General features: G+C 31.6%; 1 protein-coding gene across 2 annotated transcripts in view; it reads left to right on the top strand.

Annotated features, from left to right (window-relative positions):
- fw (CUB and Sushi multiple domains furrowed) overlaps nucleotides 1-13117 on the top strand; it is a 38296-nt gene that overhangs the window by 17075 nt on the left and 8104 nt on the right. The window contains exon 1 of one of the 2 annotated variants that reach the window (XM_015932126.3): nucleotides 4989-5552. The exons of the other annotated variant lie outside the window; for it this stretch is intronic. Within the exon in view, the coding sequence (XP_015787612.1) occupies nucleotides 5471-5552 (82 nt within the window). The 5' untranslated portion in view covers nucleotides 4989-5470. Of the gene's footprint in view, nucleotides 1-4988; nucleotides 5553-13117 lie in introns of those variants that run through there. 2 annotated transcript variants of the gene reach the window in all.

The following is a 13117-nucleotide window of genomic DNA, read 5'->3' as shown; positions in this document are numbered from 1 at the left end:
GGTAAATTCAATCTGTTCTCCTGGATGCAAGCAATGAAAAAAGGTTACAAGTTATTCTCCTCATTAGAAGGAACTGAAATTTCTGATAGTAAGACTGGTAGAGTATTGATGACTTGCAGACCAGTTGGTAATTCCTTTGTTTTAAATTTGAAGACAAGAAAAGATGAAAATAATTTTGCTTTGATTGCTAGAGATGCATCACTAAGTGAGTGGCATAAACGACTTGCCCATGTTAATGTCCATAAAATCATTGAAATGTCCAAAGAAGGTTTGTTACCTAGAATAAAGATTGATTGTGATCCTAATAAATTTGTTTGTGATGGATGTATGAAGGGTAAAATGTGTTCCAAGTCATTCAAGACTGCAGTACCTAGAGAGATAAAGGTTGGTGAAGCTTTCCATTGTGATCTAGTTGGTCCAATGGAAGTGTCATCAATCAGAGGTTCAAATTATGCATTAGTTATTAAAGATGAGTTCAGTTCACTTCGATCAATTTACTTCATTACTCATAAATCAGATACTTTTACTAAAATTGATGAATATGTTAAAGAAACAGAAAAGGTTACCAGTTCAAAGGTAAAAATAATGAGGTCCGACAATGGACTAGAGTTTGTTAATTGTAAAGTTGAAGCAATTTTGAAAAACCATGTTATTACTCACGAGTTGAGTTGTCCTTATACTCCTCAACAAAATGGACTGATTGAGAGAGAGAATCGGTCGATTGCTGAATTAGCTCGATCGATGTTGTTCAGAAGTAAATTACCTAAAAGACTGTGGGCCGAAGCCATGAACACTGCTGTTTATGTCATGAATTTAGTAATTAACAAAAAACATAAAGGTATAACACCATATGAGCTTTGGTACAATAAAAAACCTTGTTACGACCATCTTCGAGTGTTTGGTTGTGTTGTCTATGTTAAAATACCTGATCAACAAAGGAAGAAGTGGGACGCAAAGTCTAAGAAGTGTATATTTATCGGTTACACCGAATCAACAAAAAACTATCGTGTTTACGATCCCTTTACAAACAAAATTAGTGTAACTTGTAATGTCAAGTTTTCCGAAAATGATGACAATGGAGAAGCTACAATTGATAGTGTTAATAATGACGAAGTTGTTAACTTGAAAAAATTATGTGGAGTGAATGATGAAAATGAAAATGAAGATGACAATGACTCTGATAGTGATGAGACTATCATTTATGACCCACTTGATGAGGACGAAGTAACCAACCTAAATTTAAAAGGAAATTCATTTGTTAACTTATGTCTTGCTTCTATTGCTGATAATTCATTGGAACCATTGAGTTATGACGAAGCAATGAATTCAGTAGATGCAGCTAATTGGTTGAATGCAATGAAAGATGAAATGAAATCTTTAAATGATAACAATGTTTATGATTTAGTTGAGCTTCCAAAAGGTAAACGAGTAATTTCCTGTCGTTGGGTTTACCGAATCAAACGTAAAAGTGATGGAACCATTGAGAGATTTAAAGCTAGATTGGTAGCTAAAGGTTACTCTCAAAAATATGGAGTCGACTACTTCGAGACTTACAGTCCAGTTGCTCGTTACGACTCAATACGAGCAATACTTTCAATTGCTGCTGCTAACAAAATGTATTTACTACAGTTTGACGTTAAAACTGCATTTCTTTATGGTGATCTCTATGAAGAGATTTATATGCAGCAACCAGTTGGATTTGACGATAAAAGTAATAAAGTGTTCAAATTAAAGAAAGGCTTGTATGGCCTAAAACAAGCTCCACGTCAGTGGAACGCAAAAATTGTTGAGTTTTTTACAAACCATAAATTTACTCAGTGTAAAGCTGATCAATGTATTTTTGTTAACAATCAAAATGCTCTAACTATTTGTGTCATTTATGTTGATGACGGTTTGGTTATTAGTAATAACAAAAATGAACTTGAAAAACTAACTAATTCTTTATCCAAAGCTTTCGATATGAAGTTCCAATCGCCTCAAGTTTTTGTAGGTATGGAGATAGTTCAGAGTCCAGATCGTTCATCAATCAAAATCAAGCAATCAGCTTACATCAAATCACTACTCAAGCGATTCCACATGGAAAATTGTAAACCAATTGGTTCTCATGGCGATCCTAACCTTAAATTAATTGCAACTAATGATGCTCCTGATGCATCAATTCCTTACCAAGAAGCTGTTGGTGCTTTATTGTACCTGTCCATCATCTCTCGACCTGATATTACCTTTCAGGTTAACAAAGCCAGTCAATTCAATTCGTGTTATAATGACATTCACTGGGGAGCAATCAAGAAAATCTTCCGGTACCTTAAAGGTACAATTGATCATGGCATCATCTACAATTATCCCAATCCTGATCTTCAATTAAATGGTTATTGTGATGCTGACTTTGGTGGTGATCTCGTTAAAAGAAAGTCAACAAATGGTTTTACTGTGACACTTGGAGATTCACCAGTTTCTTGGGCTTCAAGACTCCAGAAAAGTGTTGCCCTATCAACTACCGAAGCAGAATACGTTTCAATTAGTGAATGTACTAAAGATGTTTTGTGGTACATTCAGTTGCTAACTGAATTACATGTTAACTTGACCACTCCAATCACCATTTACAGCGACAATCAAGGAGCGATACTTTTATCGAAAAATAGTTGCTTACCAAAACTGACCAAGCATATTGATATGCGTTTTCATTTTATTAGAGACCATCAAGAGAATGGTAAAATAAGAATTGAATACATTCCGACAACTAAACAACCAGCCGATATGTTAACCAAATCGTTAACACCAGCAAATTTGAGTAAATGTATCAATTTGCTCAACATCAGTTAATTGTGTTTGTTCCTAGCAAGGGAGGCTGTTGGTTGAAAATATCAACATTACTTGTTTTACTATAACTTAAACTAACCTTTCTATCTATCTAAATGTTCAATATGACTTATTAGTCATGATTTACCTTTAATCTAAATTCATTTCAATTTTTGACTTTTTGACTTTTTCTCCATATGTAGCTACTGAATCAGGAACCTCTATTATTCCTCGATATTTCTACATATCGTTAGCTTCCTCTCGTTGAGACAAATCTGGTGGTAACATTTGTTTACCTGTACGACTCATAGTTCATGAGAAAACCTCAGTTTCTCCATGAACTATGACTCCTTCAAAGTCCTAGGGAAAGTGTCCACTGTATCTCAACCACTCAACCTAATAACTTAATCTTTCTTTTAATCATTTACTATTCACCTATTCTAACTTACTAAAACACCCAATTTCACCCCTTAAAGCTAGAAGCTATTTTGACCCTTCAACTTGACCATTTTTACCTGCTTAAGCTATTTTCAACCTCTTGCTATCAACAAACACAAATCCCTAGAGGAACTCACATTCCTTGGTTTTCTTCCACTTGTCCATCTTAACCGTCAAACAAACTCTTACTCACCGAGGACTCAAAAGGGCTGTCTTACCTGCCTACTATAAATACCTAAAATGTCACCTTAACAGGTTATGGTGTATATTGTATGTCGATGGTGTACTTTTGTCGTCTGTTTAAACTTAACTAGTTTTTGTATCATTACTGTATTGTCCTCTTGGTGTTAATTTACTTTTAGTTGAATCTGTCAATTGCTTCTTCATCATCTTTAACAATTTTGAATAAACTTGTTTAAATTGAATATTTTGACTTCATGTCTGTTTGGTCTGAATATTGACCATGTGTTTTGTTTTATTTGATTCATCTTAACCTTATTGAATTCACCATCATAACCAACAAGTTGATTGCATATGATTAACCATTGCTGTTATCCGATATTTACCTTTATCTTCATATGAAATTGTAGTTACCTTTCACCTATTCATTGATCAATAACAATTGAAAATATCATTTATCATGTTTATTCAAAGGTTGAAATCCGAGTCCAACAGGTTGATGACCTGAATTGTGATCATTTGGGTGCAAAAAAGTGCAAGTATCAAAAAATTCAAACAAAAACATTTGCATTAAAGTTGATCGGAAAAGCAACCAAAAAATAAAGCTTCATTGTAATATGAAACTTTGTACAAAAACTTTGAATAACTGAATGAAATGGCAAAATAAGTTACAGATTTGAAGATAAAGTTCAAGCCTTTTGAAGCTGAAATTTTGAAAATTCAACTTTTTCGATGAAATTCATGAAATTGATGTGTTTTTAACTGTTCAATTAGACACTCAGCTGACCATGATTTTGACTAACAATTAGTTTAATTATTGTCATGTTTTTTGCTCCAATTTCAAATGTTTTAAAACTTTTAATTGAACCCAGTTCAATAGGAAATGTTGAAAGGAGAAAGTTTAATGAAAAGTTAATGATTAACATTAACAGTTATTGATTGTTATCAATGATGCAAATTTTCATTACAATTGTTATCATTTGTATAATCACTGGGAGTGCAAATGCAACAACAATTTAAATGCTCAAACTCATCGTATTCAATATGAAATAATCATCAATATAAATGATCAAGAAAATGGTTCGACACAATTTCAATTGTTAATTAAACACTTTTCATTGTAATCGTTCAATATTAACTTTTCATTGAGTTAAGATGAAGTTGATCATCACCATTATTCATATGTTGGTGAGAAAAGTTGATTCAACTTGAAAATCAACATTTTTGGTAACCTTTACAGGTAACCAAATTTATCTTCTCTTTCTTTCCTCTCTCATCATGATCATCATTGAATGAGGACAAAGAAAGAGAAGATGAAAGAGAAGATGAAAGAGAAGATGAAAGAGAAGATGAAAGAGAAGATGAAAGAGAAGATGAAAGAGAAGATGAAAGAGAAGATTGAGACTAGACTCGGAAGATTGCGATTCATGCTTGACACGATCTTTCATTTCTCAGCAGAAAATGAAGTTGAAAGAGAGAAAGGTAAATAGCGAAAGAGATGATTAATGGCGAAAGAGAAGATGAGTGAGAAAGAGCGTGAAGAGAGAGAGATTTTTTTCATCTTCCATCAGACCAACACAACAGACTTTGCCGTTCACTTGAAAGCAACATTTTTTTGTTCAATTAAACTTTTCTTTCCAACTAACTTTGATTAAATTTTTACACGTGTTTAATCATGATTATATTGACCATCGAGTTGACCATTTATCATTAATTCAGTGATCGTTCAACTTTGTTTCAACATGTTCCAACTCATCTAACCTTTTATGCCTTACTTTGGTTCCGTTTATCACTTTTTTCACCTTAAACCTTTCACTTTACCTCCATTTAAATTATTCAACCATTTATGCCAATTATGTTTAAATTAGTGATTTGTGCTTAACATTGGATTTATTGATTATTGTTATAAAAAGGTTAGAATGTGACATTTTTAGGTGAAAATTTTGAAAAATCTGATTCCATTGGATTACGATAAAATCATGATTCCAATGTTGGTGATTAAAGTTTTGTTTTAATTGTTACATTTTGTGTCATTAACTAACTTACAATTACAATGAAGTTTAAACCACTTTTTGGATTACTTTGTATATTACAATTTATACGGATTAGTAGTGGACGACGTTATAGCAATCAATGTAAGTTGAACAATTTAAGTTAATCATTTTGTTTGCGGTTGTTTGCAAATTGGTTAAAAGTTGATATTCACTTTTCCCTCCAATTTAAAGCTTAACTTCAATTGAAGTTAAATTGTCACCTTAATTCCCGTAGAATCATTTAGATGATTAGTTAATTGTAATAACAATGTGAATCAGTAAACAGTGAACCAGGCCAAGGTAATTGTAATGAAAGGCAAAAAGAAATGACCAGTAATTTGTTTTGGTCATTTGTTTGAATTTTTACATTTCGCTCACTTCTTCTTAACCTAAATTTCGTTTCTTCCTTTCGCACAATTTTTCTTGCTCTCAACTTTTTTTTACTGCTTAAGGTTAGTACTCTTTAAGGTAAACCAAACAAAATACAAAAGCAAAAAAAACTAACATAAACTTATCCATCAAGTCCGGTGAAGCCCATTTTTTGTTTTTACCTACTCTAAAAATCTATCTTCATCATCTTCCCGTGAAGTGATGATGAATAAGATGAGAAAAGGTAAGATGCTGGTTAAGATGAGAAGTGGTAAACATTGAAATTTGGGTCAACAAAGAAACCAAAAATGAATAAAAGGGTAAAAATTGACCTTTTTATGGTCATGAATATAAATATTGCCAGAAATGTTTACTTTCGCAGAATCACAGATTTCAACTTTTTTAGTCGCTCACTATCGAGTTATTTTACATTCAAATTCAAAGCTTTGATCATAACTGATTAAAACTTGAAACTAAAACTGATTCCAATCACTAAATCGATTTAACTTTGCTAAATAATTTGAACAGTTAGTTGATGAAAAAGAGTTTCAGTTTTACTAGATTTTCAGGTTTGGTGAAAAGTTAAATTTTGAGGTTATTTTGAGACAAAAGTTGAAGACATTTGTAGTGATTAAAATAATTATCTCTTTAATGACTGTCGATGAATTGATACAGTAAACACTTTAAACGGACATTTAGTTGTCAATCGGTTTCTACCAATGAATTGGTTAACAAATTAGTGGTAATGATTAACTTGGCGTAACCAAAATGACGATGATTCCTCTGATGATTATTCACTTAATGATACACATTTTAGCTGTGGTGAGCTTTGAGTTTGTTGGCTTTAACATTTAAAATGATTGTTCAAATATACCTCTTATACCTTTACTTGATCGTCAAAAAAGGTAAAGATTTTGAAGATACTTTGCTAAAAGACTATTTTGACGGTTGAACAGGTAAGAGGTTGATGAAAGCCTCTGTTGAAAAAGGCCTTGCAGATGAGCCAATGTTATGGCAACTCAAGCATAGACTATTACGTTAGCACCCAATACTTTGCAAACTGTGGCAGCTTAAATTACATTGATCAAGAGGATGATGATGATGATGGCGATGATCTGAAGATGCCAAGATTTAGATTCTCAAGTTGATCTTTTTTTTTATGTTTGCCAACTTTTCTCATCATCTTACCTTTATCATTGTATTATCACTGAAGGCTTTTGAAAATGTTAATTGAAAACTATCAGGATTTGTTCAATTATTTTAGCTTAGTGATTGACTTCACTGTTGGTGATTTTTGTTTTCATTGTTGACTTGAATCGCCTCTTGCCGTTCATCATTCAAAGGTGATGATGAATTGATAATCATTTAAATTTATCGTTCACTGTTTTCTCGTATTTTTACATTTCAAGATTTAATAACTTTTGAAATTTATAGCATTTTTTCAACCAAATTAACTGCTATTTAAGATGATTAATCGTTGTTATTAATATTTTTGTTTCAATTGATTTCTGATTTTATTTACTGAGAAACATTTTCTGAATATTTCGAGTTTGGAGTCAACGTTTTATTCAATTGAAAGTCAACTTGTTGTTTAAAGTTAATGATAGTTGTTTAAGTTGTGAATTAATTTTCTTGATCAATGATTGAAATTGATGATTCAGTTGATTGTTATTGTTAACCGAAAAAAATAAATTGAAACAATTGATTTTAAAGCTAGAAATTATGTTTTTATTTTCATCTAATTTAACCAAACCTGTGATTAGTAGTGAATGAAAGTGTTGAAATTACAGAAGTTGCTTTTGAAGAGAATCCAGTTCTCAATTGTAATGGTAAAGGGTGATGAAAGATGATGAATGATGATCAGAGGAGAGAGGAAGAGGGAAAGGATGACCATGTTAACCCCGGAGTGTGGAAACCGCGAAAGACCAAAAAGGAAGAGGGAAGCAAAAGGTTGATGAGTGTTGGTGTAAAATGGGTAAACCAGTATTGAAATGTGAAATAAACATTGTTATCCTCTTTCATGGTAACCATTAAACCCGTAACAGGATGAAGGAGAGCGAGGGAAGGCGAGAGGAATGACGATGAGGATGGCAAGTGGAGGTGTAAATACCAGAGAGACAGGGAGGTGGAAGGAAAGGAGTGAAGGGTTGATGAAAGGATGGTTGGGTGGCGATGAGTATACATTACCCTTGATTGGTGAACTACTGACTTTGATTATTGGTTATTCATTTCCATCCCCAGTGACCCCATTCTTCGTGTCCCCAGACGGGTTCACCCCAGATGTGTTCGTAGTGGTGTTCCTTCTTGTGGCAGTCTTCCTTCAAGATGATGTTTCCACCTCCCTTCTTGTCGCCCTTTCCACCGTCATTGAGAATGGTTTTACCCCAGCAGTCTTGGATGATGATGTTTGAGCCTCCCTTGTCACCGGCATAAGCGATGGCAACCATGGCAAGAAGAAGGGTTAAACAGATGATCATGTTGGTGTTCATGTTGACTGTTGATTTTTTTGTTGCTGATAAACAAAAGAGAATGAAATGTTTTTACTTGTTGTTGTTGTTTGTTTGAAACACTGAGTTGGAATGATTTTTAAGTGAAAATCAATTCACTTTTATACTTTACTTTTCATGTAAATTTATCCTCAGTAAACACTGTTTGTCACCCTTTGGGGTGGTGAGTAGGGGATGTCAACTGAGGATTCAGATGAGGAGTAGGAAGGGAAAAAAGTGAAATGCTTTATATTCAAATTAGCACAAGTAATGATACATAAAGGTTGATTGATTCAGAAAATTTGACAAATTGGAATGTTTTACAACTAAATTTATCTATTGAACATGATTAATTGTAACTCTAATTGTGCTTGTTATTAGAAAGTTTGGTAAGAAAAGTGAATGAACAGAAATTGATTCAACCTTATTCATGTTTAATTGTTAAATTTAGGGTACAACAATTAAACAAAATTAACTGTGTACTGTACGTGTGTGTAAAGTGTCTGTTGAACCCCAAACATCAACATAAATGTCTTTAATTGTTGCATTTAATTTTGCTAAATTAAATCAATTTTCAAGCATATTGACAGAAAGTGAAACTTCCTGGTAACAAATTGAATATTAATATTTAAACAAAAATTGATTTCATTGATCAAATTGAACAAATAAATTGAGAAAAGTCATTTTCCTTTTGTCTTTTCAAATCAACTTTAATCACTTATCATTTACAAATTGAAATTGATTCAATTACAGGTCAAAAGATGACAAGCTTTGATTGAAACTATTTTTGTAAATGAAAATTGTAACCTTTCAACTGATTCAACAATTATTGCTAGTTGACCTTGTTTAAGGCATCTTTATCATGTCCACTTGCATTACCTTTTCATATCATTATCTTTCATTATTATCATTATGATGACCTGTATGGTTACAGTGAAACGTTGAGAATCGTTAAGTGCGGTCTCAAAAAAAGTTGGCCTCATATGTGAACTGACCTGAGATTGGCTCATTGAGGGCGGAAGATTTTCAAGATAACATTTCTTGATCCATTTACTATCAATGTGATTATGTAAATTGCCTTTGATCATTATATGCATGTCAATTGGAGAAGTGATTTAAAATTGGAAAGCGTAACATTCAATTTTTGATCACATTAATATGTAAATCTATTGATTTGATTACCGTTTGACTTATTGATCAATTGAAATTGAATTTTATTCTCAACCCTGATTTATCCAGAATATTCAGATTCACTGATATTGATTGACATTGAAAGATGAGTGAAATCTTTTTGTAAGGAAATGCTTTTTTCTTCAACCTTTTAATTGTTCACTTTTTACGCTTTCATGGACAAGTTGACCTGAACAACCATGTTATTATTGTATTGTCCAAGTAATTAACCAAGTTTACAGAGCTTGATAATCATCATTAAGTCCAGTTAGAAACTTTGGTCAACTTATGCAAAGGCAATCGACTTCCGTAAAGCTGTAAAAATGTTGACAATATCAAGTTAATGACAACTTTCATCAAATCTATTGTTTTACCGATCAAGGAAAGTCTCAATATTTTAATTTCTCATTCAATCTGAATTAATCAGAAATGGTTGTTTCTCACCTTAAAAGTAAATTTAAAAACAAAAGATTTTACAGTTAATTTTAATGAATTTAATGAAAAAAGAAGTTGATCTTTTCAGATTTTCCGAGTTTACAGTTAACTTGACAATCGTTTCATTGTTTTACAATCAAATGTTACCTTTTTTTGTTAACAGTTAAAGAGAGTAAATCAAAACAAAAAGGTTTGTTTGTTGCTGAAAAAATGATCAACTTTGATCCAATTGATTACAGTTACATAGGATGAAGAGTCAAGGTTAAAAAGCGTTCAACTTTTTTGTTCCTTTTCTCATGAGAAAAGTTCCAGAATTGATCAACTGAATACAGATAAGAGTGAAACAAATTTTCATTGTAAAAGTTCACTGGAAACGTTTCATCTTTCATCAAAGTTTCCAATTGCAAAAATTGCTTTTCATAAGCAAAATTTTTCCATTTTTTAAATCATCAAAGACAATTGAAATTTGATTAAAACTCTTTCAAGTAAATCATCAACTTTTATCGACTCTAACAAGACTATCATGAACTTGATTATTCCGAGTTTATACCAGAATTGAAGGTCATTTCCGGATGCTAAAGCTAATTGAAATGAAATTTAATTTAATTTTGGATAAAAATTCAAGTTTAATATTAAACTTGCGAGTTGAGATTTTTGTATGAAAAAGTTTTGTTATTCAAGTTCAATTTTGTTATTACATTTGAAAATTTTGATTCCTTTTTTGGCAAACTTTTCAGTTGAAGTTAACACAAAGTAGCGACAAGTTGCCAAAATTGCATCTCAAATGTAAACCTCTTTTCATGATTACAATGGTAATTTGGTTGAACTTTGTAATTACGTTACAATGAAAGTGGCAAATAACAATTTGTAAAGAAACTCAACTTGAAAAGTAAATTGTAAACCCCAAGAATTGGTGATTTCTTGGTTATCGTGAATGTACACCAATTTACCAGCCACTTAACATCATGCCTTTAAAGTTTCATTTTTGCATGAAAAACACCTGAATGTCCATTTCAACTGAATCTTGAATCATTGTCACTTGTAACAATACAAAATGTAGACTATTTCATGTTACAGTTTCCTATCATTTTGATAAATTTAAATACTTTTAGCATAAATGAAAATTGTTGCTGAAAAGGTTCCAGAGTTCATTTTAAATCTAGATTAATGTTGAAATGGTTAAGATGATTAGATTGAATCGTTTAATCTTTTCCAATCTTTTTCATCAAATTAAATTCCAACTCCATGAGCTGAATTGAGGAAACCAGCAAAGAAAAAAGTTGGAAAATCTTTTCTCAAATTTGATTGAAAAAGACATTTGAAAATATGAAATTCAAAATTGAAAAGGGTTTCCATGAAAAACAGTTATCATAATGATGTATACTTTTTACACCATTTCATGATAATTAAGGATAGAGTTGAAAAGTTTCTCACAATTCTCAATGTCAGGTGAATTATTAATTGTTTGGTGAAAAGTGTTTTTATATAAATATTGCAACTTTATCAAAATTCATATTGAATGATGAACCTTGATTTTAAGGTAAGAAAAGGTTGAAAGAAGATTGAATTTGATGAACTTTTCATGGTTAAGCGCGAAACAAACTGTTCAATTGTTATTGTGTAATTATGTTTACCATTATCATTATCATGGTGATGATTATCATGATTATAACTATTAATGATTACATTACAGTATTCGTATTACATGATGGATAAAACAAGACAAAGTTTCAATAAATGTTCTCAGTGTTGAGGCCATTTCCAAGTCGATCACGACTCGCAATGTTGATCGAAAAGTTATTTATATTCAACATTTAACCTTACATGAGAGCTCTTCCTATTTCATGTCTTTGTTCATTTAAGGCCAACTTGAGCACGCTTTCATGCTCTTTTACCCATTCCTTTATCTCAAGAAAAGAACCTCAATTTTATTCTTAATTCTGTATCATAGCACGTTGTTTAAACATGTAATAATTTCTCAGATTCTGATGGTGAGTCTCTTGAATCTTGTTTCCTGGTTTCAGCGTTACAGTTATAATTTACTGATCTTTTTGGCTTCATTATTATACGCAATTGTTGTTGATGCTCTTTCGTTTTAATCATTATAATCATAACGTTAATAATGGCAATAAAAAAAGGCTTGATTATCAGTCCATTACCATTGCTATTTTTACCTGGTTAACGGTTAACTCTTGCTTTCGAGTTACATTCACAATTGTTATCATTGTTAATGTTGCTATTCATATTGTTATCATTAAAATCTGCATTCTAACCATTTGCTGAATTTCATTTACTTTCTTGGTTCCATTCTTGGTTTCATTGTTGATAACTTCTCAGGTAAAGGTTAAAATTTTGTTAAGATGCTTTAAATTGTTCATTAAATTAATGAACCAGTTTTTTTGTCTGCTCTATTGTGTGTTATTAGGAAGCTGGTTTGGGTTGAAAAAGTAAAACAAAAAAAGTAATCTTGGATTAATTGTTCAGTCAATTGTCTGGACATTTTAGGAATGAAAATTGACTTTTGTTACTTCTGGTCATTTGAGTTGTTCAGAGATAATTTTTGGTAATTGAAACAATTGGAAAAGTAAACTTTGTCCTAGTGATTAGATGAAAGAGGGAAAGACTGACCAATGATTAGTTAATCATTTGTTAATGATACACTTGCTAGTTTATTCGTGATCTGTTAATTTTTCTTCAGGGTTTACTTGATGCTTTAAACCATTAATAGTGATTTAGGGGAAATAATAATGAACTAGGAAATGATTACAGGAATATTAAGTTTTCATTAATCGACTGTTCATTTCATGATTCAAAATAAAGTGAAACATTTTCTCAGACTCACAGGTTTTCATGTAATAAAATTTAATATTCATTTGACTATTTTGATTGTAACAACAAAATTTGATTTCAAGACTACAGTAGTCAAAATAAAAGTCTGTTTTCTCAGGCTTACATGAAAGGTTCACTATCATCGTTTAGCGTTATTAATGTGACAAAAAGTTGATAAAACTGTAGACACGAACGTTTGAAAAGGTTGTAAATTTGATGGCTAAAGTTGATTGAAACAAATAGTCAAGTTGACCAAAAATGCCATTTTCCCAGACTTTCAAGTTTACCTAAAAATTAAACTTGATATCAATCATTGGCTTTATTGTGACAAGAAACTGATGAAATGTATGCTTCTATCGAAACAAATGAATCCTAACA

The sequence above is a fragment of the Tetranychus urticae genome, chromosome 3 (assembly GCF_039701765.1).
Source record: "Tetranychus urticae isolate SD_2017Ah chromosome 3, NJAU_TeUrti_SD_1.0, whole genome shotgun sequence".
Lineage (NCBI taxonomy): Eukaryota > Metazoa > Arthropoda > Arachnida > Trombidiformes > Tetranychidae > Tetranychus > Tetranychus urticae.
This window is presented reverse-complemented; position numbering and strand designations above follow the sequence as displayed.